Source organism: Anopheles stephensi, chromosome 2 (assembly GCF_013141755.1).
Source record: "Anopheles stephensi strain Indian chromosome 2, UCI_ANSTEP_V1.0, whole genome shotgun sequence".
Lineage (NCBI taxonomy): Eukaryota > Metazoa > Arthropoda > Insecta > Diptera > Culicidae > Anopheles > Anopheles stephensi.
This window is the reverse complement of record NC_050202.1, coordinates 8547920-8573414: the sequence shown is the minus strand read 5'-3', so window position 1 is coordinate 8573414 and position 25495 is coordinate 8547920. Positions and strand designations below refer to the sequence as shown.

General features: G+C 47.6%; 10 protein-coding genes across 10 annotated transcripts; 6 read left to right on the top strand and 4 right to left on the bottom strand.

Moving 5' to 3' along the window:
- Nucleotide 1: 1 nt before the first annotated feature.
- Nucleotides 2-2870, bottom strand: LOC118503778 (aldo-keto reductase family 1 member B1-like). Its single transcript, XM_036037449.1, has 3 exons — nt 2463-2870; nt 438-1273; nt 2-177 (listed from the first exon to the last, which is right to left on the bottom strand). The coding sequence occupies exons 1-3, from the start codon at nt 2535-2537 to the stop codon at nt 132-134; spliced, it is 957 nt and encodes a 318-aa protein (XP_035893342.1). The 5' UTR covers nt 2538-2870; the 3' UTR covers nt 2-131.
- A 1076-nt stretch (nt 2871-3946) lies between these two features.
- LOC118503770 (aldo-keto reductase family 1 member B1-like) lies at nt 3947-5444 on the top strand. The gene is made up of 3 exons (XM_036037440.1): nt 3947-4316; nt 4385-4527; nt 4614-5444. The coding sequence occupies exons 1-3, from the start codon at nt 4239-4241 to the stop codon at nt 5350-5352; spliced, it is 960 nt and encodes a 319-aa protein (XP_035893333.1). The 5' UTR covers nt 3947-4238; the 3' UTR covers nt 5353-5444.
- Nucleotides 5445-5558: 114 nt separating this feature from the next.
- LOC118503771 (aldo-keto reductase family 1 member B1-like) lies at nt 5559-7114 on the top strand. The gene is made up of 3 exons (XM_036037441.1): nt 5559-5962; nt 6033-6200; nt 6272-7114. The coding sequence occupies exons 1-3, from the start codon at nt 5888-5890 to the stop codon at nt 6968-6970; spliced, it is 942 nt and encodes a 313-aa protein (XP_035893334.1). The 5' UTR covers nt 5559-5887; the 3' UTR covers nt 6971-7114.
- A 182-nt stretch (nt 7115-7296) lies between these two features.
- On the top strand, nt 7297-8607 carry LOC118503768 (1,5-anhydro-D-fructose reductase-like). Its single transcript, XM_036037437.1, has 3 exons — nt 7297-7456; nt 7527-8219; nt 8294-8607. The coding sequence occupies exons 1-3, from the start codon at nt 7334-7336 to the stop codon at nt 8480-8482; spliced, it is 1005 nt and encodes a 334-aa protein (XP_035893330.1). The 5' UTR covers nt 7297-7333; the 3' UTR covers nt 8483-8607.
- Nucleotides 8608-9067: 460 nt separating this feature from the next.
- LOC118503769 (1,5-anhydro-D-fructose reductase-like) lies at nt 9068-10792 on the bottom strand. Its single transcript, XM_036037439.1, has 3 exons — nt 10323-10792; nt 10047-10214; nt 9068-9975 (listed from the first exon to the last, which is right to left on the bottom strand). Exons 1-3 carry the CDS (start codon nt 10395-10397, stop codon nt 9241-9243), a joined length of 978 nt encoding a protein of 325 aa, XP_035893332.1. The 5' UTR covers nt 10398-10792; the 3' UTR covers nt 9068-9240.
- An 842-nt stretch (nt 10793-11634) lies between these two features.
- LOC118503772 (peroxiredoxin 1) lies at nt 11635-14228 on the top strand. Its single transcript, XM_036037442.1, has 2 exons — nt 11635-11842; nt 13173-14228. Exon 2 carries the CDS (start codon nt 13193-13195, stop codon nt 13781-13783), a length of 591 nt encoding a protein of 196 aa, XP_035893335.1. The 5' UTR covers nt 11635-11842; nt 13173-13192; the 3' UTR covers nt 13784-14228.
- Nucleotides 14229-16449: 2221 nt separating this feature from the next.
- On the bottom strand, nt 16450-19689 carry LOC118503762 (cyclin-dependent kinase 11B). Its single transcript, XM_036037426.1, has 2 exons — nt 16762-19689; nt 16450-16696 (listed from the first exon to the last, which is right to left on the bottom strand). The coding sequence occupies exons 1-2, from the start codon at nt 19585-19587 to the stop codon at nt 16592-16594; spliced, it is 2931 nt and encodes a 976-aa protein (XP_035893319.1). The 5' UTR covers nt 19588-19689; the 3' UTR covers nt 16450-16591.
- A 51-nt stretch (nt 19690-19740) lies between these two features.
- LOC118503766 (distal membrane-arm assembly complex protein 2) lies at nt 19741-20850 on the top strand. The gene is made up of 2 exons (XM_036037435.1): nt 19741-20288; nt 20359-20850. Exons 1-2 carry the CDS (start codon nt 19870-19872, stop codon nt 20771-20773), a joined length of 834 nt encoding a protein of 277 aa, XP_035893328.1. The 5' UTR covers nt 19741-19869; the 3' UTR covers nt 20774-20850.
- Nucleotides 20851-20900: 50 nt separating this feature from the next.
- Nucleotides 20901-22154, top strand: LOC118503765 (vacuolar protein sorting-associated protein 26C). The gene is made up of 3 exons (XM_036037434.1): nt 20901-21091; nt 21149-21905; nt 21981-22154. The coding sequence occupies exons 1-3, from the start codon at nt 21035-21037 to the stop codon at nt 22064-22066; spliced, it is 900 nt and encodes a 299-aa protein (XP_035893327.1). The 5' UTR covers nt 20901-21034; the 3' UTR covers nt 22067-22154.
- LOC118503763 lies at nt 22154-25481 on the bottom strand. Its single transcript, XM_036037427.1, has 2 exons — nt 23310-25481; nt 22154-23210 (listed from the first exon to the last, which is right to left on the bottom strand). Exons 1-2 carry the CDS (start codon nt 24807-24809, stop codon nt 22173-22175), a joined length of 2538 nt encoding a protein of 845 aa, XP_035893320.1. The 5' UTR covers nt 24810-25481; the 3' UTR covers nt 22154-22172.
- Nucleotides 25482-25495: the final 14 nt, after the last annotated feature.

Genomic DNA, 25495 nt, shown 5'->3' with positions numbered 1-25495 from the left:
GTGTTTGTTTTTTTACTTCACTTTGTATTCCAATTATACAAAGCCAAGGAATGTATACGCTCTATGTAGGTGATTTATTAAACGGTTAAGTGATGCTTTCAAATTTAAATTCACAATGATGTAACAACATATTAAAACTCGTCGTTCTCGAACGGATGATGCGGATGTCCGGCAGCACTGTACAGGAATATGGACAGAAAGAAAAATGGATTAGTAAAAAGGTCATAGAGATCAAACACATTATCAATGCTCAATTAAGCACCAAATGGTTACTGCCGAAAATTAACGAACTCAATTGCCGTTTAGTCGCACACCATTAGCTGTGGCTAGTTCTCTACTTCTTCATCCAGCAGATAACCCTATCCCATTATCCCATGCGTGGTGATAAGAAATAGACAGCCAAAAAAAGCGACAACCAAACTGCTCGCATTACTCACCTCGTGATCGGTACCAGCCGTCCATTGCAGTCGAACGTATCGATCAGCGCCACATCGTCCTTGGTCAGCTCGAAATCGAACACATCAAAGTTGGACGCGATGCGCGATTTCGTCACCGACTTCGGAATAACCACATGACCGCGCTGAATCTGATAGCGGATAAGGATCTGTGCCGGCGTTTTGCTGTACTTCTTCGCCAGCTCGACAATCTTCGGATCCTCCATCAACTGCGGATCGTCCGGCTTGGCCCAGGGACGGTTCGGCGAACCGAGCGGGCTGTACGCAGTAATCACCAGCCCACGCTCGGCACAGAACGGGGACAGTTTGCTTTGCGTCAGGTACGGATGGCATTCGACCTGGTTGGTAACCGGCTTAATGGTGGCCGCTGCCAGGACACGCTCCACCTGCTTCGAATTGCAGTTGGAAATGCCGATGCTTTTCACCAGTCCGAGTCCGACCAGCTTTTCCATCGCTTTGTACGTATCGACGTAATCCACGTCCGAGTAAGCGGTTTTGCCGTTCGCGTCCTGCGGGAACAGTTCCGCCCCCTCACGGTAACCCATCGGCCAGTGAATCAGGTACAGATCGATGTACTCCAGCCCGAGGTTCTTGAGCGTCGTACGGCAAGCACCTTCGACCAGATCGGGCCGGTGGAAGGTGTTCCACAGCTTGCTGGTAATGAAGAGATCCTCACGCTTCACGACTCCTTCGTCGATTTTGGCCTTCACCCCTTCGCCCACCTCGTGCTCGTTCTGGTAAACGTGGGCACAATCGATATGGCGGTACCCGATATCGATCGCATCCTTCACGGCCTGGGCAACCTCGCCGGGAGGGGACTAAAATGAAAAATAGTATAATGACCACTGCCAATTAGTATAAACTGATTTTTGAGTGTTACACCTTCAAAGCTGTTTAGCAGCTGTTTAGTGTGGACTGCAATTGTAGTCCGTTCTATCCTCTCATCCCTGATGTTGGAAATCGTAAGGCACATCCTGATAACTTGTTTTAACAGACTTTTGCTCTCTCTACTAGAAAAAGACGATAAAATCTAGGATAGTGATAAAGGGAACAGATTCCAGCCACTCAACGGTGTTGTAGGAGTACTCTAATCCAGCAGAATCTTTCATAGAAACCAATTGTCTGATGATTTTATCGCTGAGGAAATTACATTTAGGGGTCAGATAATCTGTCTCAAGGACGAAAACAATGTTAACAAGATTGCCATTATGGATCTGGTGTCATATTTGAGACGATGGTGTCTCCGTCCTCCCAATATACTCCCAATTGACCTGTACAAGGATCAATATATTTTTGTGCCTTTATACCATTACTATGTAGCCAAGACAGATTAGCAGCTATTCGACAAGGCCCAGAAAGAGTTGGAAAAATGTCTCTTAGGTCCTGGTGAAAATATTTTTGAAGAATCCTTCTTGAATACAGGATTTAAGCAAAACTTAATCCGTTTTTCATCACCATCCAACTAGTAACGGTTTGAATAATATATATATTTTTTTTAAATATACTGAGCACCGAAGGGTTAACGACGAAAGCCGGTTGACACGCGCGGCTGGTATTGGTGTAACCCCTTTATGTTTACACACACGCACGCAACGATACAGGAAGCCGCGAATGTTGTTCCGTTTGTTTAGAGACCAATCAAAGCAAACAAGGGAAAATATAATCTACAGGTCTCCTCCAACCGACCGCTCCTTGCTTGCATTCCACATTTGCAAAGTCATTCAATGCTCCACACACTACATGACCTACCCTTCAAAAGAGCGTCCCTAGCTATGCAACCAATCAATATGTAACGGGGTTGGATGGGAGTTGAAACGCGATATAAAGGTAAACATTCAATGACTGGGACAGGTTCATTAAATAATTGAACAATCGAATCGATAGCGCGATACACATGCACCCTAGGCACTTCTCGTTGCAGTTTCCTTAATTTCCGAGATTGCCTGAGCTTCACTGGTGGAATTATGTAATTAACCAGACGTAGAAGTACAACCGCAAAATACTTACGCCCCAGGTTCCCAGCCCGAGCATGGGAATCTTCTGCCCGTTGTTAAGCGTCACAAATGGAACCTTCGATGCCATGTCTGCTTCCACACTTCACACTTCACTCTAGAGCACAAGCACAAACAGAACGGCAAACCCACGTACGAAACGACGTCCTACGCGCTTCAGCACCGAGCAGCAATTGAAACAACCGGCGTACGTACACGCGAGTTTTATACAGTACAATATGCTTATCTCACACGGCACAAGAGATAATGGTGCCTTCGCTTAGCGTGTTCACAGGCTAGACACATACAGGGTCGTCAGTCCGGTGGAAATGTGATTTAGTTTGCGTGTGGAATAAATGACTTCTCCGTGTGTAAGTTGAGACCCGGCCTTTCGCGGTCCGCATCCACTACGCATCGACTGTCAACTGTCGAATCATTGATTTCGTTCCGCTAAAATACATAGCGCTTCCACACATACATAGCGCTTCTACGCGAGCACGCCTTTACGCACACATGGTTGTGGATTGTTTTGCGTAAAATGCGCATAGCTAGCGACTAGAGAGATAAAACTAGGAAAACATGGAAAACTGAGCTAGACGTCATCGTTGTTGGCAAAAGTTTATAAATAAATCGATTAAACCAATATCAATTCGATCGATCGTTTATTGCCCATTTCCTTCGCTTTCCAACCGTTTTTTTTTGTTCTGTATCTCTCGCATAATCATACCCTTCGAACGAAATTCGATCCAATAGTTAGATTAGGGACGGGCAACCTTTTCCACGGTTGACTCAAGAAGAGTAATAAAAAACGACAAGTTGTAACACATTATCGAAGGGTGTTGGGATGGTATCATTATCGTCGTTTTACCATGCCCCGATAAGACACCGACGATCAAACCTTCACCATAGATAAGCTAACAAATGATCATCATCCTGCCGGTGCATAAGCCGATATGTTTCATACGTTGTGAAATAAGATTTTCCAGGCTTTTTTTTTTGGTTTGGAGAAACGACAACGATGTAATTTACTCAACCTCAGAACCATTCATGCGACCGTTATACAGTTTAAAACGCTTTCAACGGTCATCTGTGCGCAACGGAGGTTCAAACACGTGTTCGATGACAGTTTGAAAAATATTTGAATTTTTGATAATTTTTATTTGAATTTCACATGTTTCACAGCCGTTTTTAACAGCCAGTGAGAGAGAGACCAATTTGGAAAATGATTTTAATTCGGGAAATAGCGTTGAAATAGCTGATGTTTAGCAAACCGTCGTATAACAGTGAGGAGATATTTCACTGCCAACTTACATCGCGTGGATGACGGACGTGTTTTTTATTTATTTCGTAGCTTTAAAAATAATCATAGTAATTGGAAAATGAATATAAATTTTTACATAAAACTTAAGGAATTTTCTTATTGTCAGAGAAAAATAGAAATCAATCGTCTTCGCCATTCCGCACCGAAGAGCGTCCGATTCTCCGCGAGAGCCAAGATTAGATGATCTGCTCTAATCAATCACACCGGCGGTTGGAATGGTGGTTCCCTTCTATTCTCTCCTGCTCTCCGGTGTAGTACGACTATTTATACAAAAAGGAACCTGTGCGCACGATCTGCCTCATCGGAGCGGTTCAGTTTTGTGTTTAGCCAGTGCGCTCTCGGTACAGAATCATCTGAGAAAGTCAAGCAGGCCGGGTTCTTCCGCAAACGCCAAACATCTCAAAACAGTGGTTTCTATTTTTCCATCAACGACTTCAAGTGCTTCCATCCAAAAACTTCAAGTGCTGCAATATGGCTTGTACCGTGGTTCCGAATGCCATTTTTAAGAACGGCAACAGCATCCCCATGATCGGACTGGGCACCTGGAACGTAAGTATATTGCGCTGCAGGTGGCATGAAACAAACACAAACCGATGATGTGTGCCTTTTTTCTACAGTCTCCCCCGGGACAGGTTGCGCAGGCCGTAAAGGATGCCATTGACGTCGGGTACCGGCACATCGACTGTGCTCATGTGTACCAAAACGAGCATGAGGTTGGCGAAGGAATTGAGGCTAAAATTGCTGAAGGTGTCGTCAAGCGGTATGCAAAATAGATATATGATGGACTAGTTTTTTTTTTTTGTTTTAATGGCGATCATTAATTCCTTACGCACTTTTGCCCGCCAGAGAGGATCTCTTCGTGACCAGCAAACTGTGGAACACCTTCCACCGGCCGGATCTGGTTGAGGGTGCCTGTAAGACGACGCTGACGAACCTCAAACTCGATTATCTCGATCTGTACCTGATTCACTGGCCGGTGGGCTATCAGGAAGGGTCGGAGCTGTTCCCGATGGGACCGGATGGTAAGACGTTCATATTTTCGGATGCCGATTACGTGGATACGTGGACCGAAATGGAGAAACTCGTCGATGCCGGGCTGGTGCGCAATATTGGGCTTTCCAACTTTAACGCCAAACAGGTTCAGCGTGTGCTCGACATTGCACGGATCGCCCCGGTAACGAATCAAATCGAGTGCCACCCTTATCTACACCAGTCCAAGATTACTTCGTTCTGTGCCGCGAACGGGATCATCGTGACGGCGTACAGTCCGCTCGGATCACCAGCTCGACCCTGGGTGAAAGCAGACGATCCGGTACTGATGGATGATGCTGCGGTTGGCGAGCTGGCCAAAAAGTATGGCAAAACTACGGCGCAAATTTTGATCCGCTACCAGATCCAGCTGGGACACGTCGTTATTCCGAAATCGGTTACGAAGGAGCGAATTGCATCGAATTTTGACGTTTTTAGCTTCCAGCTGGATGATGCAGATATGAAAGTGTTGGCCGGATTGGAAAGGAATGGACGCATCTGTCCGGAATCGAGCGCCTTTGGACATCCGCATCATCCGTTTGAGAAGGAAGAATAGAGGGGAAATATTCCACGCATGGAAGGGGTGTTTCTAGAAGGAGTTTTACCAATAAAATACATTTTACTTCGTGTACAGTACACGCTTTGAAATTGTAGCCTTTGTTACACAAACTGTGCTACTGGCAGCCCTTGAACTGTGGTAAAAATCACACCGACCTACTTGGATGCAGAAAACGAGCTTAATTAGTAGGCCTGTACTAATAAAGCTGCGTTGGCGATGCAAACAAGCAGAATGGTTCCTCGTGTGCTTTTAACGAACATCCAGAAACATCTCAGATTGCGTTTCCCGTATAATGCCTATTCATGCTGATAATAGCATCCCCATCTGTGCGCTCCATATCCCCAACCGCATTACGTATCACTCGAGTATGGTCAAGTCGAAGTCTGCGGATATGTCTTGTGGTTATGTTGTGCTGCACAATTTCATCATGGCCTGCTAGTATATATTCAACCGTGCTTCTTGGACCGCGTTTAGTTTGTCAGAGTTTAGTGCAGAAATTAAACGGAACCCAACAACAACAAAAAGCATAAATATGGTCGTAACCGCCACCCTTGTGACCCTCAATAATGGGCAAAAAATGCCAGTGCTTGGACTGGGCACCTACAATGTGAGTGGCCGATCGTGGAAACGAGAATTAGCAGCAGAGTGATTGATAATGTGCTATTTTTGTGTTCTAGCTGCTAGGACAGAACTGTATCGATGCGGTAAAGACAGCAATTGACGCGGGTTATCGGCACATCGATACCGCATCCCTGTACCAGAACGAGTCCGAAGTTGGCCAAGCAGTGCGGGAAAAGATTGAGGATGGTACGATTAAGCGCGAGGACATTTTCATTACTACGAAGGTGCGTTGACGGGTAGCTAGTACTTGTTGGAGTAGAATGGAAAAGTGATCGTTTGTATCGGTTTTGCTTAGCTCTGGAATACATCACACGAAGCGTCCCAGGTTCGGGAAGCGTTCGATACATCGCTGGCCAAACTAGGTCTAGAGTATGTGGACCTGTATCTTATGCATTCACCAGTTGGTGCTACGGTAGATGCGAATGGAGCAACCGTTCTGACCGAAGTCGACTATGTCGTCACCTGGAACGCCATGGAAAAGCTGCTCGATACTGGCCGCGTACGCAGTCTGGGAGTATCCAACTTCAACAGCGAACAGCTGCGCCGAGTCATCGAGAATGGTACGATCAAACCGGTGACCAATCAGGTCGAATGTCATGTACGGTTGAATCAGAAAAAGTTGATTAAATACTGCAACGAGCGTGAAGTCGTGGTAACCGCGTACAGTCCACTCGTTCGACCGGGTACTACCTTCGGAGCGGAAGAACCTACAGCTCCCAAACATGCGTTCGAAGATGAGCGGGTGTTAGCGATTGGCGAACGGTACGGTAAAACACCGGCACAGGTGCTTTTGCGCTATCTGATCGAAATCGGTACCGTGCCCATCCCGAAATCGGGCAACCCGGAACGCATTCGTCAGAATTTGGACATTTTCGACTTTCGGCTTACACCGGAAGAGGTACGGTCGCTGGATTCGCTCAACACTGGCCAGAGGTTGGTAAAGTTTGAAATCGCCGAAGCACATCCATTCTATCCGTTCGATGCAGAATTTTAGTCGGTGTCCCAATGAAAGAAACCACACGTTGTTGCGATAATCGGACAGGGAGGAAGTGAATCTTTATCAGCAGCACTATAAAAGCGATACTACCGAAGCAAACATTTGCAACACTCGAAGAATAAAGTTATCGCTGGCTTACATGATTTTTCAATGACTTTTTACAATTCCGATAAGAATTTACGATTGCGTCATAAGGTTCAATATTTCGAATTATTTTTAATATTTTTTCCGGATCTTGTCTAAAGTTAGACAAAAACATGCGAGCTGTCAATTCTTCCGATTTTAAATACCAAATAAATAAAAATTTCAGAAAGTGCTAGTAAGTCACCCTCTAGGGAGGTTTGTCGCGCCGTGGTCGTCATGGAACCCGAGAAGGAACGAAATCAGCTGTTTCTGTACTCAATCGCAATGTCAAAACAAGTGCCGACGGTTCGTCTTTGCAATGGACACGAAATTCCGGTCCTCGGTTATGGGACATACTTGGTAATAGGCGCTTGCAAGTGCCATCCGCTTGTAGCTAGAGAACTTACCTACCCGTTGATCATGCTTTCAGGCCCAACAAGGACAGTGTGTGGAGCTGGTGAAGAAAGCAATCGACATCGGGTACCGGCACATCGATACCGCTTTCCTGTACGAAAATGAGGTCGAAATTGGACAAGCCGTACGGGATAAGATCGGCGAAGGAGTTATCCGGCGTGAGGACATATTCGTAACGACCAAACTGTGGAACACTTTTCATGATCCACAGCACGTTGCGGAAGCGTTCCGGCGATCGTACGATATGCTCGACCTTAGCTACATCGATCTGTTTCTGATGCATTCGCCGATGGGTTTACGCTTTGCCGGGTACGAGTACGCGGACATGCAACCGAAAGATGCCGACGGAAACATGCTGTTCGACGAGACAGACTATGTGGAGACGTGGAAAGCGATGGAAAGGCTGGTCGCTTCCGGGAAGGTGCGCAGTATTGGGCTGTCCAATTTTAACAGCGAACAAATCGAGCGTATTCTTGCGGTAGCTACAGTGAAACCGGTAGTTAATCAGGTGGAAGTAAATCCGGGATACGATCAGCGCAAGTTGATTGCGTTCTGTAAGGAGCGTGGCATAGTCGTGACGGCGTACGGACCGATGGGAAGACCGCATCGGACGACGTACGGTAATCGTAACGCGCTGGGCGATCCAAAGGTGGTGGAAATAGGGCAAAAGTATGGTAAAACTGGCGGGCAGGTTATTCTTCGATATCTGGTGAGTTCAACGAAAATTTTCTTTTGAAAAAATGGTTAGGTTGTTACAATATTGGTATTCTTTTGGTTTTTTAGATCGATATCGGAACCATTCCGATCCCGTACTCAACCAACGATGAACGCATGCGGCAAAATATCGATGTGTGCGATTTTAAATTGACCGAGGAGGAGATTGAATATCTGGCCTCGTTTCACTCGGCCCGTACGATTCCATTTTTGCCACTAAAGTCCCACAAGTACTATCCGTTCAATATCGAATTTTAAAAAGGGCATACCATTTTCTTTAACCTTTAGGCTGGTTAGATTACAGGGTTGATTTTTCTTTTAAAAAATAATAAAGAAAATCGTTACTTTTGGTATAGGCAAAGTGAAAGGAACAGTCAATTGGACTTGATTGTTGAATGAATTCAATTCCACATCACGTTTCATAGCTAATGTTTATCCGGCCACTTGAACTTTTCGAATTGTTATCACTTATCAATGCTCACATAACCAAACAGGAAAAAAACTACTTCCCGGCAATTACCCTTCAAACCGCCAAACCAATTCGTATCCGTTCATATATTTTATGAACCGTGAGTAATTATCATCAAGCGTGAACACAGTAAACTATTTTCCAACAGAACGCAATGCTTTTCTCCAGCGATCATTAAATAGAACAGTAACCGCCATTCAAAAGCAAAACAAATCAAAGTAAACAAATGGTTTACACTACAAAGGCCACGGTACAACTACCCAGCCCACTACGATCGCGCGCCACCGTTGATTGCATCGCTGCAAATGCACATTTTACGATGATTACCGACCGTTCATGACGCCATCACTTTATGGGGGAAAAAACGATGCACATTATCTTTACGCTCACTCACATAGCTCATTTGTGTGCAAGTAACATTTATTTGCAAAACGATTGGATGAATACTCTTCACGGTGACCTACGGTGATAGGGTTAGAAAGGACAGGAAGCGGACAAACAAATAGACACCGACTACGTAACGGGGGGTTTCAACACAGCTCACGGCTCAGTACTCCAGGTTGAACGGGAAGTACTTATGCTCGCTGCTGAAATTGAACGGTACCGTGCGGCCACCGGTATTGAATCCGTCCATCACCTTTATCTCGTCCTCGGTCAGCTTGAAGTCGAAAATGTCAATGTTCTGCCGGATGCGCTCCAGCTTGGACGATTTCGGAATCGGCAGCGTACCAAGCTCGACCAAATAGCGTAGCACAACCTGCCCGGCACTCTTGCCATACTTCTTGCCAATGGCCAGCACACGCGGATCGTCCAGCGCGTGTTTCGGTATGTCCTGGGTACCGACAACCGGATCGGTCAAATTCGGCCGTCCCAGTGGACTGTACGCCGTGATGACGATGTCATGCTTGCGGCAGAATTCGATCAACTTCCGTTGGTTAATGCCAGGATTGCACTCGACCTGATTGGTTACCGGTTTAATTTCGCAATTAGCTAGCAGACGCGTCAGCTGCTCGCTGTTGAAATTTGATACACCGATGCTCTTCACCTTGCCCGACCTGGCCAACTTTTCCATCGCCTTCCACGTGTCGAGATAGTCGACATCGGAATCGATCGTTTTGCCGTTCGCATTCATCGGCAGAAAACCGTCCGGTGTCCAGCCCGAAAACTTCCACCCAGTTGGCCAATGGATAAGGTACAGATCGATGTAATCTAGGCCAAGATTATCGAGCGACTTTTGGCACGCTTGCTCCACATGCTCCGGTGCGTGAAATGTGTTCCACACCTGTAAGGGATGTGGGATGCAATTAGCGACGGAGCTTCTAGAAGAACATCACCATTTACTGTCACACAAACCTTCGTTACGATGAACACATCTTCCCGCTTGATGACGCCTTCCGCGATTTTTGCCCGTACCGCCTGCCCAACCTGGCTTTCGTTTTGATAGAAGTACGCCGTATCGATATGGCGATAACCCTCGTCTATGGCCATCTTTACCGCTGCCACTCCCTCTTCTTCCGTCGCCTATATCGACCGTTTGGGAAGATAAGGAAGTGTGTATATTACAGTACAACTTTCCGGTTCAGCATCCACTATTGATGAACTCGTTATCTCGATGGAGCCGCTTCTTACCATGTACGTGCCAAGCCCTAGGACGGGCATATCAAGGCCATTGTTGAGCCGAACAGATGGGACTTGCGGTGCCATTGTAGTAGAATGGATGCGATGTGTAACGATGAGCAAAGCTTTGCGTCCGCTGCGATCGGTGAATCGTGTGGAACTGACCGCGGTTTCGGAAGACGCTGTTCCTGTTATCGATCGGTAGAGTTGCACCGGTGGTGTGCGCCGACGAAGATAGTGGTGATGTAGTATTTTCTATCGTCGCTTCGACGTGCGTTGTTTGCTGATTATTTGCGAGGAATTACACCCCTCACGGTGTGGGTGATGATTGCATAAATTAATCACAACTTCTCGTCCAAAGTTGGGCAGGCGAAGGGACTTGTTTATCGTACCTTTTTTTTTGCTCAATATAAATACGCAGCTGTTTTAGTTGGAGTTGATCGATATGGTGTTAGAATGTTGGACAAATTGATGATAAAATAGTAAATAAGCATAAAACAAGAATTTATAACATTATAACATTTGTTCAAAACAATTAAATTAACGGTGAAACTTTTCATTACAAATCAAACCGTTTGATTGAATGTCTATACACACCTTGGGAAACTGTCACATCGGGCGAACAATACAAAAATGCTCCCCGAGAGCTTAAGGTGTGGTTACACGTAGAATAATTTCAAATTTTAAGCTTACCTCATGAAAGAGATAATTTCGTTAACTCGAACACAATTGGTACGTTGTAAATCGTGTTCAAGTACGAGGGTTTAAGGCGCTATCTGCATCAAACTGCAGCGATGGGAGAACGTTATTCGATTATGCGATATAGTACGGTGAAATCATTTCAGTATTATTAATGCCCCGATGCTTCGCATTTAACACATTCAACATCATATCACCCAAATACGGGTGATGTTGAGTAGCGCTAAGTAATGCTTATTTTTGAGTGAGTCTATTTATAGTGAGCATCTCTAGTGTATTGCGTGTGTAATATGCAATAGGGCGTTTGCTCTCGGGAAACAACTGACACCTGCCGTTTTCCCAGCGCTGAACGTGCGAAAAAGTCTCATTATCTGAAAAATACTTCAACTTTCCTTTCCTACTTTCCTACTGCACTAAAGTGTCCAGGAAAAAAAATGGTAAATTGCCTATTGGATCTCAAATTATATGAAATTACTTTCAGGTAGAGCCAAACGACGAAAAGTTGATCGGTCTTGAAAAGTGAGCCGCGATATTCGCGTTTCTCACCAATCCTCAGCTCACCAACTCACGTGTGAAGCGTAGTGTAAGCGTACCTTTAGCAAAGTTCACACTCGGTGTTTGCTGAATTGTGACCAACCGATCCGATCCGATCATTGTGCTCTCAGGAAGGAAAAACCCGTCCAACTGAACGCAAGCAAGCTCGCGGCGCTCCGTGTTCCCGTGCATTTTACCGTGAGATTGTGTGTGTGTGTCCGTGTGTTACCGGCATTTTGGTAGAACCAAATCACGAAGCAGCGGAATTTGTGTAATTTTATCGTTCATCAACTAAACAGGTAATTTATTCTTTAAAATGGATAGTGAAAGGGATTTTCGCTTGGTAACAAGCGGGCTTGCAATGGATGATGAAATACTCGAGAAGTAATAAGCAATTTAGAATGTGTACACTGGGTTTAACCACAAAAAAAAGTATGCCAATAAGTGATTTCAATCGAAATTTCCGCATTTCCTACGCCATTTGTGTGGAATCGAAGCCGCCGGTCTTTTTTTTTGACCCACGCCAAATTTGAACCCCTCAAAGTAAGCCATTTTCTATTGGGGATTTTTTTTTTCATTCCCTTGTACTTCCGAATTGCCCACCCGGATACCATCGGAATTCAATCGATTTTCCATCAGAATACTTTTGCTATTGTTTCTTGCTCTCTCTATGTGCAAATGGTGGTGGGTTTGGCATTCCGTTTCTATGACAATTGTTTCACATCAGCCACGACGCTTATAGCTAACCAAACTATTCGCCCGGCTTCTAGCATTTTCTAAGCACTCGATAACGCAGTGACGGCAATCTGCAGTAGTTACCTCTCCACTGCCCCCAATACCGTCCCACTTAATCCCTCGTAATCGGAATGTGCCTCACAGGCGTGTTGCTAGAAACGTATTGTGTGGATGATTGGAGGAAGTAATTGTAATCGTTGTTGGCTGTTTCACGGAAGATTAGTTCCGAGCGAACCCATTCCAGCCACGGGCTCACATGAGAGCATTTTCCTCCCAGCGTGACGTACACACCATCACCCCACTCCCATCGATCTCCGCTGTGTCGTGGATCGCCATCTTTTTTTTAATGCCTTTTCTTCCCACCGGCGCAAGCTAATAATTGACTTCCTTTTTTTAATGGTGGGTCTGTAAAGCCTCCACATCTCACACGCGTGGAAGGTTCCCGGTACAAAAGTGAAAGTATGGTGTTTTTCGGCAGCGCTCGACCGTGATCGTTTGAGTTGTGCTGCGAAAAAAAAGCTTGACAATCAAAGGGCAAAGTGCTGGGCTGTAGATGCAACCCGACAGCATAAAGCAATCCGATGGTTGCTTCGTGACGGATTTTCACTTACCCATGTTGCTGCTCCGTGTTGCTCTGGAAACAATAAAATACAGAGGAGGCATTGGAATTACGCAACACTACCGGCATGCAATCCGCAGGCATTACTCATAACCGGTTCTCCTGCAGCAGAAGCATGGAAACTCAGACGTGAATGAACGCGAGGACTGGTGCTTTTTGCTTCCTCTCGCAAATGTATGCGTCATTTTATGTTACAGTTGAATTACTGATGAGGTAATGAAATAAAAGAAAAATCTTTTTCAATAAATGTGTGATTTTTCTTCTCCTGTTTATAGCCTCCAAAAACACCATCATCATGCCAGTTCCGGAGCTCCAGAAACCAGCGCCCGCCTTCAAGGGAACCGCCGTCGTGGGCGATCAGTTCAAAGAGATCAGCCTGTCCGACTACAAGGGCAAGTACGTGGTGCTGTTCTTCTATCCGATGGACTTTACCTTCGTCTGCCCGACCGAAATCGTCGCCTTCTCGGACCGTGCGGAAGAGTTCCGTTCGAAAAAGTGCGAAGTGATCGCCTGCTCCACCGACAGCCACTACACTCATCTCGCGTGGATCAATGTACCGCGCAAGAATGGTGGGGTGGGCACGCTGCAGATTCCACTGCTCGCCGACAAGTCGATGAAGATTGCCCGTGATTACGGTGTACTGCACGAAGAGTCGGGCGTCCCATTCCGTGGACTGTTCATCATCGACGATAAGGGCGTTCTGCGTCAGGTCACGGTGAACGATCTGCCGGTCGGTCGTAGCGTTGACGAGACGCTGCGCCTGGTGGAAGCGTTCCAGTACACCGACACGTACGGCGAGGTGTGCCCGGCCAACTGGAAACCAGGCAGCAAGACGATGGTGGCCGATCCGAGCAAATCGAAGGAATACTTCAATGCTGTTAACTAAGAAGGTGTAATGGGTTGATCTCTGCCAGCCAGAGTCCTCTTCCTTTGCCGTTCACCTCAACCGATCATACCAGTAGTAACAGCAAGACAGACACACGAACTCAAATTTATACACGAATCTTTTGGACGGATAAGACAATATGTGTGTGTGTTCCGGGCGTGATGAGATGGAGTATACGCTCCATCATCTTTTAAGGCGGAACACAAACCCCTTTGCATTAAAGAACATTCAGGTTGAACTTGAAGCAGGGCGCTCACTCCTGGGTCCTCACGAGGAGAATAATGTAAGAGAAGCTGTGGAGGAAAAATCGTAAAGAATCCCCATTTGTCTAGATGGTAAAAAACAACAACTATATATCATACAAACAATATCATATGATGAAGAAAACCCCCATGAGCTGAGAGCAATAAAAATGGAAATAAAGTATTGATTTTTTGTAGAATAATTCGTGTTTAGTCTTCGGGGTGTTTGAGTTGCCGGTTGTCCGAAATTGACACTTGAAATCGAACACATGAACATCACGCACAGACCAACCCAAATCGCCGGTCCGATTGTGAAATTTGTTCGGTTTTCCACGCACATTCGTTCCTTAGCGCGATAAGAAACGCGAACTCCTGTTGTTGGTCACGTTTTCGTTGATAACCGCGTTTCTTCCCCCGATAAGCCTTGGTGGTCGAAGAACAGCCAAGAAAGAGGGAGAGTTCCGGAAGTTTCCCCATCGTGCCCACCTCGCACGCTGCACGATTAGCTTTTATATCGATCGAACGGGCTGGCACGCGCGCTTATTTGCATTCTGTTTGACCATGCAAACAGCAGTTACAACCTCGCCCGTCAGAAGTGGGCTCTTCATTATGCGTGAGGTGGGTCACCGCATGCCGTCATTAGCACCACGAGGACACTCTCGATTCAAATGACCGTACAGCTCAATTAGTAAGTACTTGTCTACCAGCCACGCGTATCAGTATCAGTAAGGGTGGACACTGGAGTGCAAACAGAACAGCATCGGGAAACGCTCATCAAGAGCCTGCTTACGACAAGCAATTAAATTGATACTCTCTCTAGCTTCTAGATTCTAGCAGGGAAGTCCTATGGGCCACTCATTTGTCTGTCTCCGACAATCAACGCGTAAACGGCGTCTCCAATTACTCGAAATTCCTGTAAGTCCGTTCGGTTGATAACCTTTCGGAAGCAACCACCTGTTCAAAATGACGCGAGTGGACGTGATAAGCTCTGTGCGGACTGATAAACTGAACATGAATTGGCGAATGTATCACCCCCATTAGCGGCGAGTGGTCACTCACGATGGGGGTGGGTCGACCCGAACTTATACCGGGTCGGAGTCATCCGTAACCGACCTGGAATCGGGTCAGGGTCGTTTTCCTTGTTCCAAACGGGTTCGGGTCGACCGGTAAGTTCGACGAGTTCGATCTTATATCCATGGGTCGTCCCGAATCGAATCACTAGGGGTCGTTGCACCCACCGGTCGAACTCGATTCGTGCAAGAGATTCGTATGAGCGATGACTAGTGGTCACGTAATCATCAGTGAACTTTACACCGTTCAGTGTCATGGGCATGGTTATATGGGTCCGGTTTTATCAGGTGATTTCGTTCCCCATCGTCGTTACTTTACTAGCACAGGCTAATGCGGCTTAATCGGCGTGAGAGCACATGCGCTTCCTCAGGGGAATATGGAGCATGTAGCGTCGGCGTGGTGAGATTCGCTAATCCAAGTTGCTGGAAAGTAGGTTAAGAGTTGTTGCACTCTGTTGTTCTTAGGGCTAAATTTGAGGTCTTTTGATCCTCTCAAGGAAGGGTTTAATGGTGTAATATGGTGAAGCCTTTAAAAGCAGCTTGGTTTAAGGAGCCTCACCAGCCGGAAGGTCTCGTTTATTAAGAGACCTTGTCGTGCAGGAGTCGTTTTCCGTCCATGGCCCTGTTTGTTCATCCCCCAACAGTTGAGCCGTTCATGGCACTTCCGGTACCTCGAAACATGTCTCTTAAATTCTTCGTTCATCATGGCGGAAGATATCGAAGATGATTCCATAGGGGAAACACGGGGAACACCCGGAAAAGAATTGGATAAACTGACGATTGGTTGCAAATGGGAATGGCAAGGTTGTCTGGTCGGGGTTCTCAAACAAATCCAGCTAAATATTGTTTTTTAAGGCGTCTGTAGCTTACAGAAACACAAGTTTACAGTAGAGCATTTAGCCCTGAAGGTCTGTTGAAAGGTGGTTGTAGCTAGTGTAGAGAGACTTTGTCAATTAGTCAGTCTAATATCATTCACTTCACGTCCATTAGGGAAATCCCACCGTCTGATTTACAATATCCAAGCTGTTTTATGATCCTGATGACTAATTTAAATGCAACACCACTCGTGAATGTTCCCCACTAAAGTGATAAAAAGCGATTTTTTTTGCTATTTTGTGATGAGTTGGACTGTTTCTAGAAAATTGTTTATTTTTAATCTTAAAATACATGGGAAAGACTAACGAATAATCTGCCTATACCAACATGATTTTCAGTTCCTAGTGTTAGTCAAACTCGGACTGTACGGCATAAAGGTGACTCGGCTAAGAGACCTATCGTGCAGGATTATTAAGTCTCCTTTCCTGTTTCATATCGTTTAAAGGCTTAGAATAGTGTGTACAGCTTAAGCTATGTCTAAATCTACAATACGACGCACCATGTAGCAGAGGAAAGCATCGGAACAGAGAACTAAATCACAGTCAACCAGGGCTCGGTATGAGAAGCAGTAGTCTTTACAACTACTACTTCAACCCAAACCCGGATGACAACTCGTGCCCTCAGAACTTTAAGCTAAATCCGGGACCCATGGCAAGCTGCCGCGCTTCGGCGTACGTTGTACCGCCGAGATGGAACCCTGCATTATCCGGCACCGCATCGTCACCCTGCAAAAAGGCGAAAGGATGAATTAGTACGAGGGCTTCGGAAGCAATCGATGTCACCGACTTACCAGCTTCTTAAACTCTCCACCACCGCTCGGTGGTTTCGGGCTGGAAGCGAGTGCCTTCTTCAGCCCAAGCTCGCTCTTCGCCGGCCAGGTAGGAAACATGGCCGGATCGATCGGCAACGGCAGCTCCTTGAAGTAGTTGTGCTGCAGCGCTACCTCTGCCGTCAGCCGCTGCTTCGGATCGAACGTGAGCAGCCCTTGCAGAAGCGAAATGCCCAGCTCGCTTGTGAGGTGGGAGAATTTTTTCCTCAAGTTCGATACCGGATACTCGGTGAAGGTCATCTTCTGCACCGCTGGCAGCTCGTTGTAGCCGGGCCAAATCTTTTCGTTCGGTGTGCCGAGGTCCTTGAAGATGCGGTTTAGCTGGTCGATTTCCGTTTTTCCCGGGAAGAGCGCTGCCATTGAGAGAAACTCGGCAAAGATGCAACCCACGGACCAGATATCGATCGGGGTGGAATATTCTTTGCAGCAAAGCAGAAGCTCCGGAGCACGGTACCACAGCGTTACGACGATCGAGGTGTACGGTTTGAGGGGTGATCCGTACTCGCGGGCAAGCCCAAAGTCGCCCACCTTCAGGATTCCTTTGTGGGAGAGCAGCAAGTTGGACGTTTTCAGATCGCGATGCAGTATCCAATTGTCGTGCAGATGGGCGACGGCACGGAGCAACTGCTGGGTCAAACACTTGACCTCACCCGGCAGGAACACCTGCTTCTTGTGCTTCATCGTTTCCATCAGCGATTTAAGATCGTGCTCGACGTAATCCATCACGATGAAGATTTTGTCCATGTTGCTGCCGACCACGATCTCGCGCACGGTCACTATGTTCGGGTGCTGTCCTTTGAGCAGTGTGTTAATTTCGCGCAACGACGTTATCGGGAAGCCTTCCTTCTCTTTCTCCATCTTGAGGCGCTTCAGGGCGACAATCTCCTCGGTGCGTTTGTCCTTCGCCCGATACACTACCCCGTAGGTGCCTTCCTCGATGCGATTGAGGCAAAGGAATTCTTCCACCGATCGGCAACCCTGAATCCCAGGGAAGTAGGGAGGAAGTGTGTCCTTCACTTCTACCTCTGGCGGAACATCCGCCGAGGGTTTTACCTCACCCGCAGGCTTTCCCTCGTCATCGTTACCGTTATCATCGCCACCGGACGGTGTGTGCTTCTTCGGATCCTGTTCTCTCGAATGGCTACGGGTACTTCTTGAGCTGCGACTATCCCGTCGGCGAGTATTTCGTCGAGGACTTCGGGACCGACTCCGGGAGGCGGAATCCGATCCCGAATGGGTGTGATAGGAATCCGACCGGCGATGATCGGATTTTGCAAGCTCGCCCACCGACAGCGGACTTTCCGGTGGATGTTCTTCATCCTCCTCACGATCCCCCTCGGAATCAACTGAACCGTGAGAGGAGCTCGTTGGAGAATGAGAATTACCGCGTCGGTTTCGGTGCCGCTGAGTACGCTCCCGTCCTCGATCACCTCTTCGCTTCGTACCTCGTTTACCGCTCGTCCGTCGTTCGTCCTCACGCTCATCTTCCGGTACCATCTCAACATCATCGTCCTCGTACCGCTCCTCCTCCTCTTCCATCTCCCCATCATCGTCGTCCTCGTCCTCTTCCTCTTCCTCCACTTCGTCATCCGACTGGTCGGAGTGTGATTCCGATACGCTCCCTCTGCCACGTTCCTCTTCCTTGCGCAAACGTCGTGCTTCTAGCTCTTCCCGAGCTAGTTCCTTTCTGCGCAGCATTTCACGGTCCGCTTCTAAAAGCTTCGCACGTCGCTCGTCCTGTTCTTTCTCTTCCGCAGTGCGTGGAGCATTCGAAGCTTGAGTCTGCTGCTGATGGCTATGCCCCTGATAGTGATGATGCTCGGGACTTTCGAGAATTTCTACTACCTCTGCCGTAGCGCGCCTACGCTCACCGCCACTATGGTGTCGCGTTCCACGTTCACGCTCTCGCTCTCTCAACTCAATCCCTCCTTCGTCCTCTTCCCGGTGCCTGCGATGCGGATCCCGCTGTTCCCGCCGACGATGTTCGCGCTTCTCCGCATAATATTCCGCCTCTTCCGTATTGTGCATTTCGGTGGCTTCCTGATGCACCTCCCGGTGTTCCCGTTCGCGTCCCTCGCCACGTTTAGAATCCCTTCGGTTCTTTTTGTGCAACAGTCGGGTACGTAAATCTTCCATAATTTTCTCCGGATCGGTGGCTTTCTCCTCCACCCGGCGCTGCTTTTCGTTGTACTCGCGTTCGCGCTCCCGCTCACGCTCGGTCCTTTCGCCACGGTGTTCCCGCTCGCGGTCTCGATCACGTTCACGCTTGCTGTGATACGTTTCACGCATTTCCCCATAGAATGGGTTCATTTCGTACCGTGACGAGTGATGTTTTTCGCGATTGCTTCCTTCCCGGCTGCTACCACCACGATCCCTTCCGCTACTGCTTCCGGTGCGTGAGGACGAACCCTGACCACCACCTGAGTGGCGATGCTGTTGCTGCTGTTCACGGCCACTCTGTGCGTGATGGTCCCGTTCGCGGTAGTATTGTTCACGTTCCATCCGGTTGCCTCCTCTGTCACCACGTCGCTCACCTCGCTCCCGGTCGCGGTCACCTTCCCGTGGTTCCGTCATCATGTGATGGCGGGCGTGCGTTTGCTGCTGCAGATCCTTGGCGTGTCGCCGGTCCTTGCCCTTCTTATCCTTGCGCTTGCTCATACCATAGTAAGCGCTGCTTGCTTGCGGAGGCTTGATGTCTAGCGAATCCGTCGTTTCCTCGTCGTCGGAAGGGCTTAGCTCGACACCGCTCATCACTTGCCCATCTTCACTTTGTTCTGCATCACTCATGATTTTGCACTAGAAATAAAACAAAATTAGTTTCACAACAGATAGGCGCCGAGCAGCTCCAGAAACGATGCGTTCGCTGACACACGGCGACGCAGTGCAAAGCTGTCAAACTGTCAGCGAGCTGTCAAAAAGGCCGATTCATGCCTACACCACCTGGGCACAATTTGCAAAAAGAAAAACATAAACAAACGATTCTGCGGCTCTGGAGCACGCTTCGCGTTCCGTGCTGCCGTATTCAATAAGTAAAATAGTTTAACTAAGACAACTTTCTTGTGTAACACAATGTACAAGCTAGTCAAACACAGTATCCGGCTACCGGTGGCGATAAACCGTGCCAGCATACATCGGGATACCTCGAACGATATAAAACCAATCGGACCGAAACCGGACCTAGACCCAGAGATGGAAAAACGTATCGAGGAAGATAAGCAACGGCTCAAGTGGCGTACCCCATACTCGGAGCGCCCGGACAGCTTCTACAGTGCATTCAAGCTGTTCGCCTCAGAGAATCGTAATTCCGAGCTGGTGGAAAAAATGCAGCAACCAATCGATCTTTCACCGTCGTCGATTTTGGAATGGTGGAAAAAGCGGCGCAACAGCGTAGCAGCACAAATGCAAAAGTTTATCCCCGAGCGGCATGCTACGCTAGGAGATGATATTGCCACGGCTCACTTTATCGTTCATCGGGGTGGTTCCGTGAGGTACACCAATGGACAGTGTGTTGTGTAACTTCAGTGGAGAATGCTGATTTTTTTTTGCCCTCGTTTGTAGGTTCCGCGGAAGTACGCAATGGACTAAAAAGGATGAAGATGACGAGTATGATTTGCCGCGCCATCACGTACCCGGCATGGCGCTGGAAGAGGTACGCTGCGATGGAATGACACTGTATTACGAAGGAATGGAAAACATCCAAAAGTTGCTCCGTTTGAAACATCTCTCGTTCGAGAATGTGGCACTATTCGACGACTGGTACCTTGATCGGATCTCCGGCAATACGTTACCCTCCCTGGAGAAGCTAAATTTGCGTGGAACGGCCATAACGCACCGGGGATTAAATTGTTTGTATCGTTTACCTAGCTTGAAGCTGCTGCTTATAGACGACCCGGAGAAAGACATTTTGTGGAAACTAACGGTGGCCATGCTCGAGGAATGGAATCCAAACCTGCGGGTCGTCTCGAGTGAATAAATTCGGTTGGAATAAAAATGATCGTAGCAATCCTGCGGGCTGTATAAACCCGGGGTTTCGCATGTAAACAAAGGGCACATCTTTTCTGTCCGAATCTTGATCCCACCGGTGGCGATCTGTCAGTGGGAATGTTTATTTGTGCTTGTTTTTGACAAATTTTTGTTGGAACTCTTATCAGTGCAGAGGGGACATGGGTTTCGGGCGTTGAAGCGGATTATCTTGAGCGTAGCCCCATTACGAACTGCTGCGTAGGTGAACGCGATGTCAATTACTGTAGAAATAAAGCTTCGCCGAGCGAACAAAGTTTACTATGAAGGGGTACGTATACGCCGCCAGCGCGAGACACAATAACATCCGTCTCGTTATTCACCACAGGAAACTGTGTCGGGTGTGGTGCAGATCGTTTGCGGATCGGAAACGAAGCACGACGGTATTACGCTCGCCCTGGAAGGTTCGGTGAACCTTCAGATCAGCAACAAGAACGTGGGAATCTTCGAAGCACTGTACAACAGTGTCAAGCCGATCACGCTGCTCAACCAGCACTCGGATCTGGCACCGTCCGGAAAGCTACCGATCGGTCCGAGCGAATTCCCCTTCGAATTTCCTCTCATCTGTCCAAAGGAACCAAAAACGCTGTACGAAACGTATCACGGCGTGTTCGTGAACATAACGTACATGTTGCGCTGTGATATAAGGCGAAGCTTTCTGGCCAAAAGTGTCCAAAAAACGCAACAATTCATCATCCAGTATCGACCGATGGTGGAACATCCGCCGAAGGAGGTACAATTTTCGATCAGCCCGGATACGTTGCAGAAAACGGCCAAGGAACGGATTTCCATTCCACGGTTCTTAATCTCGGGAACGCTCGATTCGACCGACTGTTGCGTGACGAAACCGTTCACCGGAAGCGTAACGGTGCACCATACGGAGGTGGCAATCAAGTCGATCGAAATACAGCTGGTGCGGGTGGAAACGTGCGGGTGTGCCGAGGGTTATTCGCGCGACGCAACCGAAATCCAGAACATCCAGATTGCGGACGGGAACGTTTGCCCGAAGTTGGCGATACCGATCTACATGACGCTGCCAAGGCTGTTCACGTGTCCGACGTTGATAACGAAGAATTTTAAAGTCGGTAAGTGAAAGGACGGAGAAATGGTTTATTTAAGCGATATAGATGTTTTATAACTAAATTTTAAATCTTTTTTAGAATTTGAGGTGAATCTCGTAATAATCTTCGGTGATGATTATCTGGTGACAGAAAACTTTCAAATATTCCTGAACAGAACGGCGTAAATGTAGTAAGTCTTTCCATCCCCTCCACCTCATTCCAACTACGCGGTTAATATTCGAAAGCAATAAAAACGCCACCAAAAGGAACAGATATAGATAGAATGCTTTATTAGCTGCTCGAGACTTGGACCCTTTCAGCATCCAGCTTACAGTTAAGTGCTTGCACCTTTATGGCAATCCGTTTCCTTACATACAGCTCCACTAAATCACGTCCCATACGAGGATGACGATCAGTAATGAAATCGATCAGCCCGTTAGCCAATCCAGTCTTTTTCTCGTGCATCGCATTCCGTAGGTACGATTCCAGCCTTTTCGCCTGTTCCGTCCACAGTGGCGAGGGTGTAATGTCCCCATCGGAAGGTTTGATGCCATACTGACCATTACTTTGCTCAATCGTGACCGATTGCTCGCCGAGATAATCGTACTGATGCCCCAAACGAACCACTAGCAAATGTGTCAGAAAATCACAAGCATTCTGGTCGGATGCGTTACGTAGCTCCGGATCGACTGGATCATCTTCTCGGCGAAGGTGTTTAAGGGTACCCGCACCCGCCAATCCTCCCAGTTTTAAAATGCTATTTGTGACATGAGAATCTTGTCCCCCGTAGGCAACTGCCGCGCAGAGAGAGTACAAAACCTCATTCATCGAATGGGGCTGTGAATCATGGCGAAGCGTCTCCTGCAATTTCACCATCGTTTCCTTCATCGGGACGGTGCTCATCTGTACGATCGGTATCGCTCCGATTTGCCCGGGATAGGTTGCTCTTAAATCGGCGAGCAGCTTGCGCAACGAGTTGATGGACATGAGAACAGCTTGCGGAAGGAAATTATTGGCCGAATCGGAACATCGTATCGTTTCCATCACGTCGTACATTCCGTCCAGCACAATGTTTTGCTCATCTTCACAGACACCGTAAGGTAGTTTGGTGATTTGCTGCTGTTTAGGCTCGCAATTGTCCTCGGAATAGGTGGTGGTCGTACACAGCTCGTACCAATCGATGAAAAGATCGAACAGTGTAGTCAACGTGGACAGAAGATCGCTTCCTTCCGCACCATCGTCGTTGGAGAGGTTTCGTAACGTGGTTGTGGTGGTGGAAGATATAAGCTCACGTGAGAGATCTGAACTCCACGGCATATTATCGAGCTTCTGAAAGGTACAAAAAGTATTATTAGGCAGTTATAATATACAATTTCCCCCATCAGCCAATTCAGCCGATTGGCCTGTGTGAAGCTGCAGGGCTCATACCTCTCTGTTAAGATATCGTTCGTAGATTGCACCGCCCTCTGTATATCGAAGCAATGGCATCAAGGTAGCGCTGCTAATCGACAGATTGTTTTCCTGCATTACGAATCCATCATCGACCAGTACCCGGTGGATCGCGACCAACGTTCGGTCCGGACAAGCGTACACGTATATCGAACGGTCCGTTACCGGGTGTCGTATGTAGTGCTGATCGATGCTAACGTTCAATGTGCGCCATAAATCACTGGTACCGTGATCGCAGTCCGTCGTTATGGCAACCACCTGGTAGCCGATGTGATGCAGCTCCGTAATTATTTTTTCCACCATTTCTCTAGTGATGATGAGATCGAAGTCTACCTGAACGATCTGTTGCCATGCGGAGAACAAACCTTGCACGGTAAGGCAACTCAGTTGAGCATTTGGTCCAATAATTTGGTCACGCTTGCTATCGTATCGGTATCGTACGGGTGTGCTGGTATGAAGCAGATTCAGTGTGCAGATGAGCTCGATGTCGTTTAAGGTTTCTGCACGAATTTGTAACAAGCGCAACGCCGTTGCATTGTGACTCGGTTCCAGATAAACGCCATGAATCCACCGTTCAATTTGTGTTACTTCCGGCAACGGGTAGCGCATCTGTAGGCGCATAAAATCGTACGCTTCCTTGCTGATGCATCGTAACCTTAGGGCCTGTACTAGCTCCCCTTCCGTCCATAGCACTTGCAGGAAAGATTCGTCCGGTCCGTCCATGGGAGGACCGGCCATAATCGTGGCTAGCTGTCCTTCCCCAAACCGGCCGGATAGAATATCCGTCACGCGATCGTTGACATGCCGGTTTTCGTGGTCTTTTAATTCTTGCAGCGAAATGGCAGCGTTCACCATTTCCGCTTTGGCAAAGTTAATCCGCTCCGTCTTACTGTCGATTGTGCGCTGCAGTTGCGTAATCTGTATACGCTGGCTCGCCGTTTCCTGCTCCAATTCTTCGATACGTTGCACCATTTCCCATTCCGTCATGTCCGATTTGTCCGGCTCTTGGGGGGACGAATCCTCTACGGCACGCTTCCGAAAGGGATTCACAATCTCTTCGGTCACGGGTGTTTCACCGGTCAGTAGCTTATCTACCTGCTCTTTCCGCTTCTGACGATCATCCTCTTCGCTCGATTCGGCTGTGGTCAGTTTTCGCTTTAGTTGCTGCTTTGGCGTTCGAATCGTGGGCAGAGCGTCCTTCTTCAGTGTCATCCGCTTCGTCCCGTAAAGCAGTTCCGCTCGTAGGTCACGTTCGAAGCATTCCGGTTCGAAGTGGTTACTGCAAATGAATTTATACGACAGTGGGGGGAAGGTATCTTTCGGAAGACCGCACAGTTCGAGCCACTGGTCGAGTCGTTGCGGGTTGGCCGGGAATTTGTGGTACGTGATGCGTTCGAATGCATCGTCCGTTTGGGCGTCTGTTACTGAGGATCGGTTTTGGCACAGTGCGCAGACCCTCGGCGAACCGCCTTTACCCATTTCGTATGTATTAAATGCGCGGCACACATCGATCGAGTAAATTCGTTGTTCTTCTTCTTCTTCTATTTTGTTGAAACAGGGTATAGCCTTCTATGCGTATGAGCAACTATTGTTCCCCCCACATATTCAAAGGTTAACTGTTTCGTTTGGGCTTTCGACTGAGTCCTAGGACTGCTCAAGAGTCATCTACCCGGTTGCGGAGTCTGTTGTTTTTCTGCTTGGTCTGTTTGTCAGATGAGTGGTGTTATGCTTTTCGTTTATGCTGCATGTTTCATGTCTTGCTTGGTTCTATTCAAAGTGAGATTTTTGTTTCTCGTATGAATTTGGTTATATTTTTGACCATGCGTCCGTTCGGCTCTTTCCATTTCTCTAAAAATGCGTCGAAGGAGATGTCGTATTTTTCTCGTTGGGTCTGGTATCTGTTGCAGTAAAAGATGTTATGTGTTCCTGTTTCGGGAATATTACATGCATCACAGTTTCCGTTTTCGGTGATTCTCATTTTAAATTCGTTGTAAATGCGCGATGGGCGACGCGTTGCGTGACAGCTGTTTGTTTACAACAGCAGCCGATGAAATAAACAATGGCCCAGGTGGCATATCAATCGAAGGAGCCCGCGCACGAGCTGTCTGTTATTTTAAAAAATTTCCCATCATTATGAAATGGTAGCCGTTCTGCGCTGTCCTTCA

Coding starts and splice junctions, on each gene's coding strand:
- LOC118503778 (XM_036037449.1), bottom strand. CDS start 2,537: ATGGCATCGAAGGTTCCATTTGTGACGCTTAACAACGGGCAGAAGATT. Junction 1,274..2,462: donor TCGGGCTGGGAACCTGGGGC/GTAAGTATTTTG, acceptor TTTTCATTTTAG/TCCCCTCCCGGCGAGGTTGC. Junction 178..437: donor CGGCTGGTACCGATCACGAG/GTGAGTAATGCG, acceptor ATTCCTGTACAG/TGCTGCCGGACATCCGCATC.
- LOC118503770 (XM_036037440.1), top strand. CDS start 4,239: ATGGCTTGTACCGTGGTTCCGAATGCCATTTTTAAGAACGGCAACAGC. Junction 4,317..4,384: donor TCGGACTGGGCACCTGGAAC/GTAAGTATATTG, acceptor TTTTTTCTACAG/TCTCCCCCGGGACAGGTTGC. Junction 4,528..4,613: donor GCTGAAGGTGTCGTCAAGCG/GTATGCAAAATA, acceptor TTTGCCCGCCAG/AGAGGATCTCTTCGTGACCA.
- LOC118503771 (XM_036037441.1), top strand. CDS start 5,888: ATGGTCGTAACCGCCACCCTTGTGACCCTCAATAATGGGCAAAAAATG. Junction 5,963..6,032: donor TTGGACTGGGCACCTACAAT/GTGAGTGGCCGA, acceptor TTTGTGTTCTAG/CTGCTAGGACAGAACTGTAT. Junction 6,201..6,271: donor ACATTTTCATTACTACGAAG/GTGCGTTGACGG, acceptor GGTTTTGCTTAG/CTCTGGAATACATCACACGA.
- LOC118503768 (XM_036037437.1), top strand. CDS start 7,334: ATGGAACCCGAGAAGGAACGAAATCAGCTGTTTCTGTACTCAATCGCA. Junction 7,457..7,526: donor TCGGTTATGGGACATACTTG/GTAATAGGCGCT, acceptor TCATGCTTTCAG/GCCCAACAAGGACAGTGTGT. Junction 8,220..8,293: donor AGGTTATTCTTCGATATCTG/GTGAGTTCAACG, acceptor TTGGTTTTTTAG/ATCGATATCGGAACCATTCC.
- LOC118503769 (XM_036037439.1), bottom strand. CDS start 10,397: ATGGCACCGCAAGTCCCATCTGTTCGGCTCAACAATGGCCTTGATATG. Junction 10,215..10,322: donor TAGGGCTTGGCACGTACATG/GTAAGAAGCGGC, acceptor CGGTCGATATAG/GCGACGGAAGAAGAGGGAGT. Junction 9,976..10,046: donor ATGTGTTCATCGTAACGAAG/GTTTGTGTGACA, acceptor CATCCCTTACAG/GTGTGGAACACATTTCACGC.
- LOC118503772 (XM_036037442.1), top strand. CDS start 13,193: ATGCCAGTTCCGGAGCTCCAGAAACCAGCGCCCGCCTTCAAGGGAACC.
- LOC118503762 (XM_036037426.1), bottom strand. CDS start 19,587: ATGAGTGATGCAGAACAAAGTGAAGATGGGCAAGTGATGAGCGGTGTC. Junction 16,697..16,761: donor GTGGAGAGTTTAAGAAGCTG/GTAAGTCGGTGA, acceptor GCCTTTTTGCAG/GGTGACGATGCGGTGCCGGA.
- LOC118503766 (XM_036037435.1), top strand. CDS start 19,870: ATGTACAAGCTAGTCAAACACAGTATCCGGCTACCGGTGGCGATAAAC. Junction 20,289..20,358: donor CATCGGGGTGGTTCCGTGAG/GTACACCAATGG, acceptor CCTCGTTTGTAG/GTTCCGCGGAAGTACGCAAT.
- LOC118503765 (XM_036037434.1), top strand. CDS start 21,035: ATGTCAATTACTGTAGAAATAAAGCTTCGCCGAGCGAACAAAGTTTAC. Junction 21,092..21,148: donor ACAAAGTTTACTATGAAGGG/GTACGTATACGC, acceptor TATTCACCACAG/GAAACTGTGTCGGGTGTGGT. Junction 21,906..21,980: donor AACGAAGAATTTTAAAGTCG/GTAAGTGAAAGG, acceptor AATCTTTTTTAG/AATTTGAGGTGAATCTCGTA.
- LOC118503763 (XM_036037427.1), bottom strand. CDS start 24,809: ATGGGTAAAGGCGGTTCGCCGAGGGTCTGCGCACTGTGCCAAAACCGA. Junction 23,211..23,309: donor AACGATATCTTAACAGAGAG/GTATGAGCCCTG, acceptor TGTACCTTTCAG/AAGCTCGATAATATGCCGTG.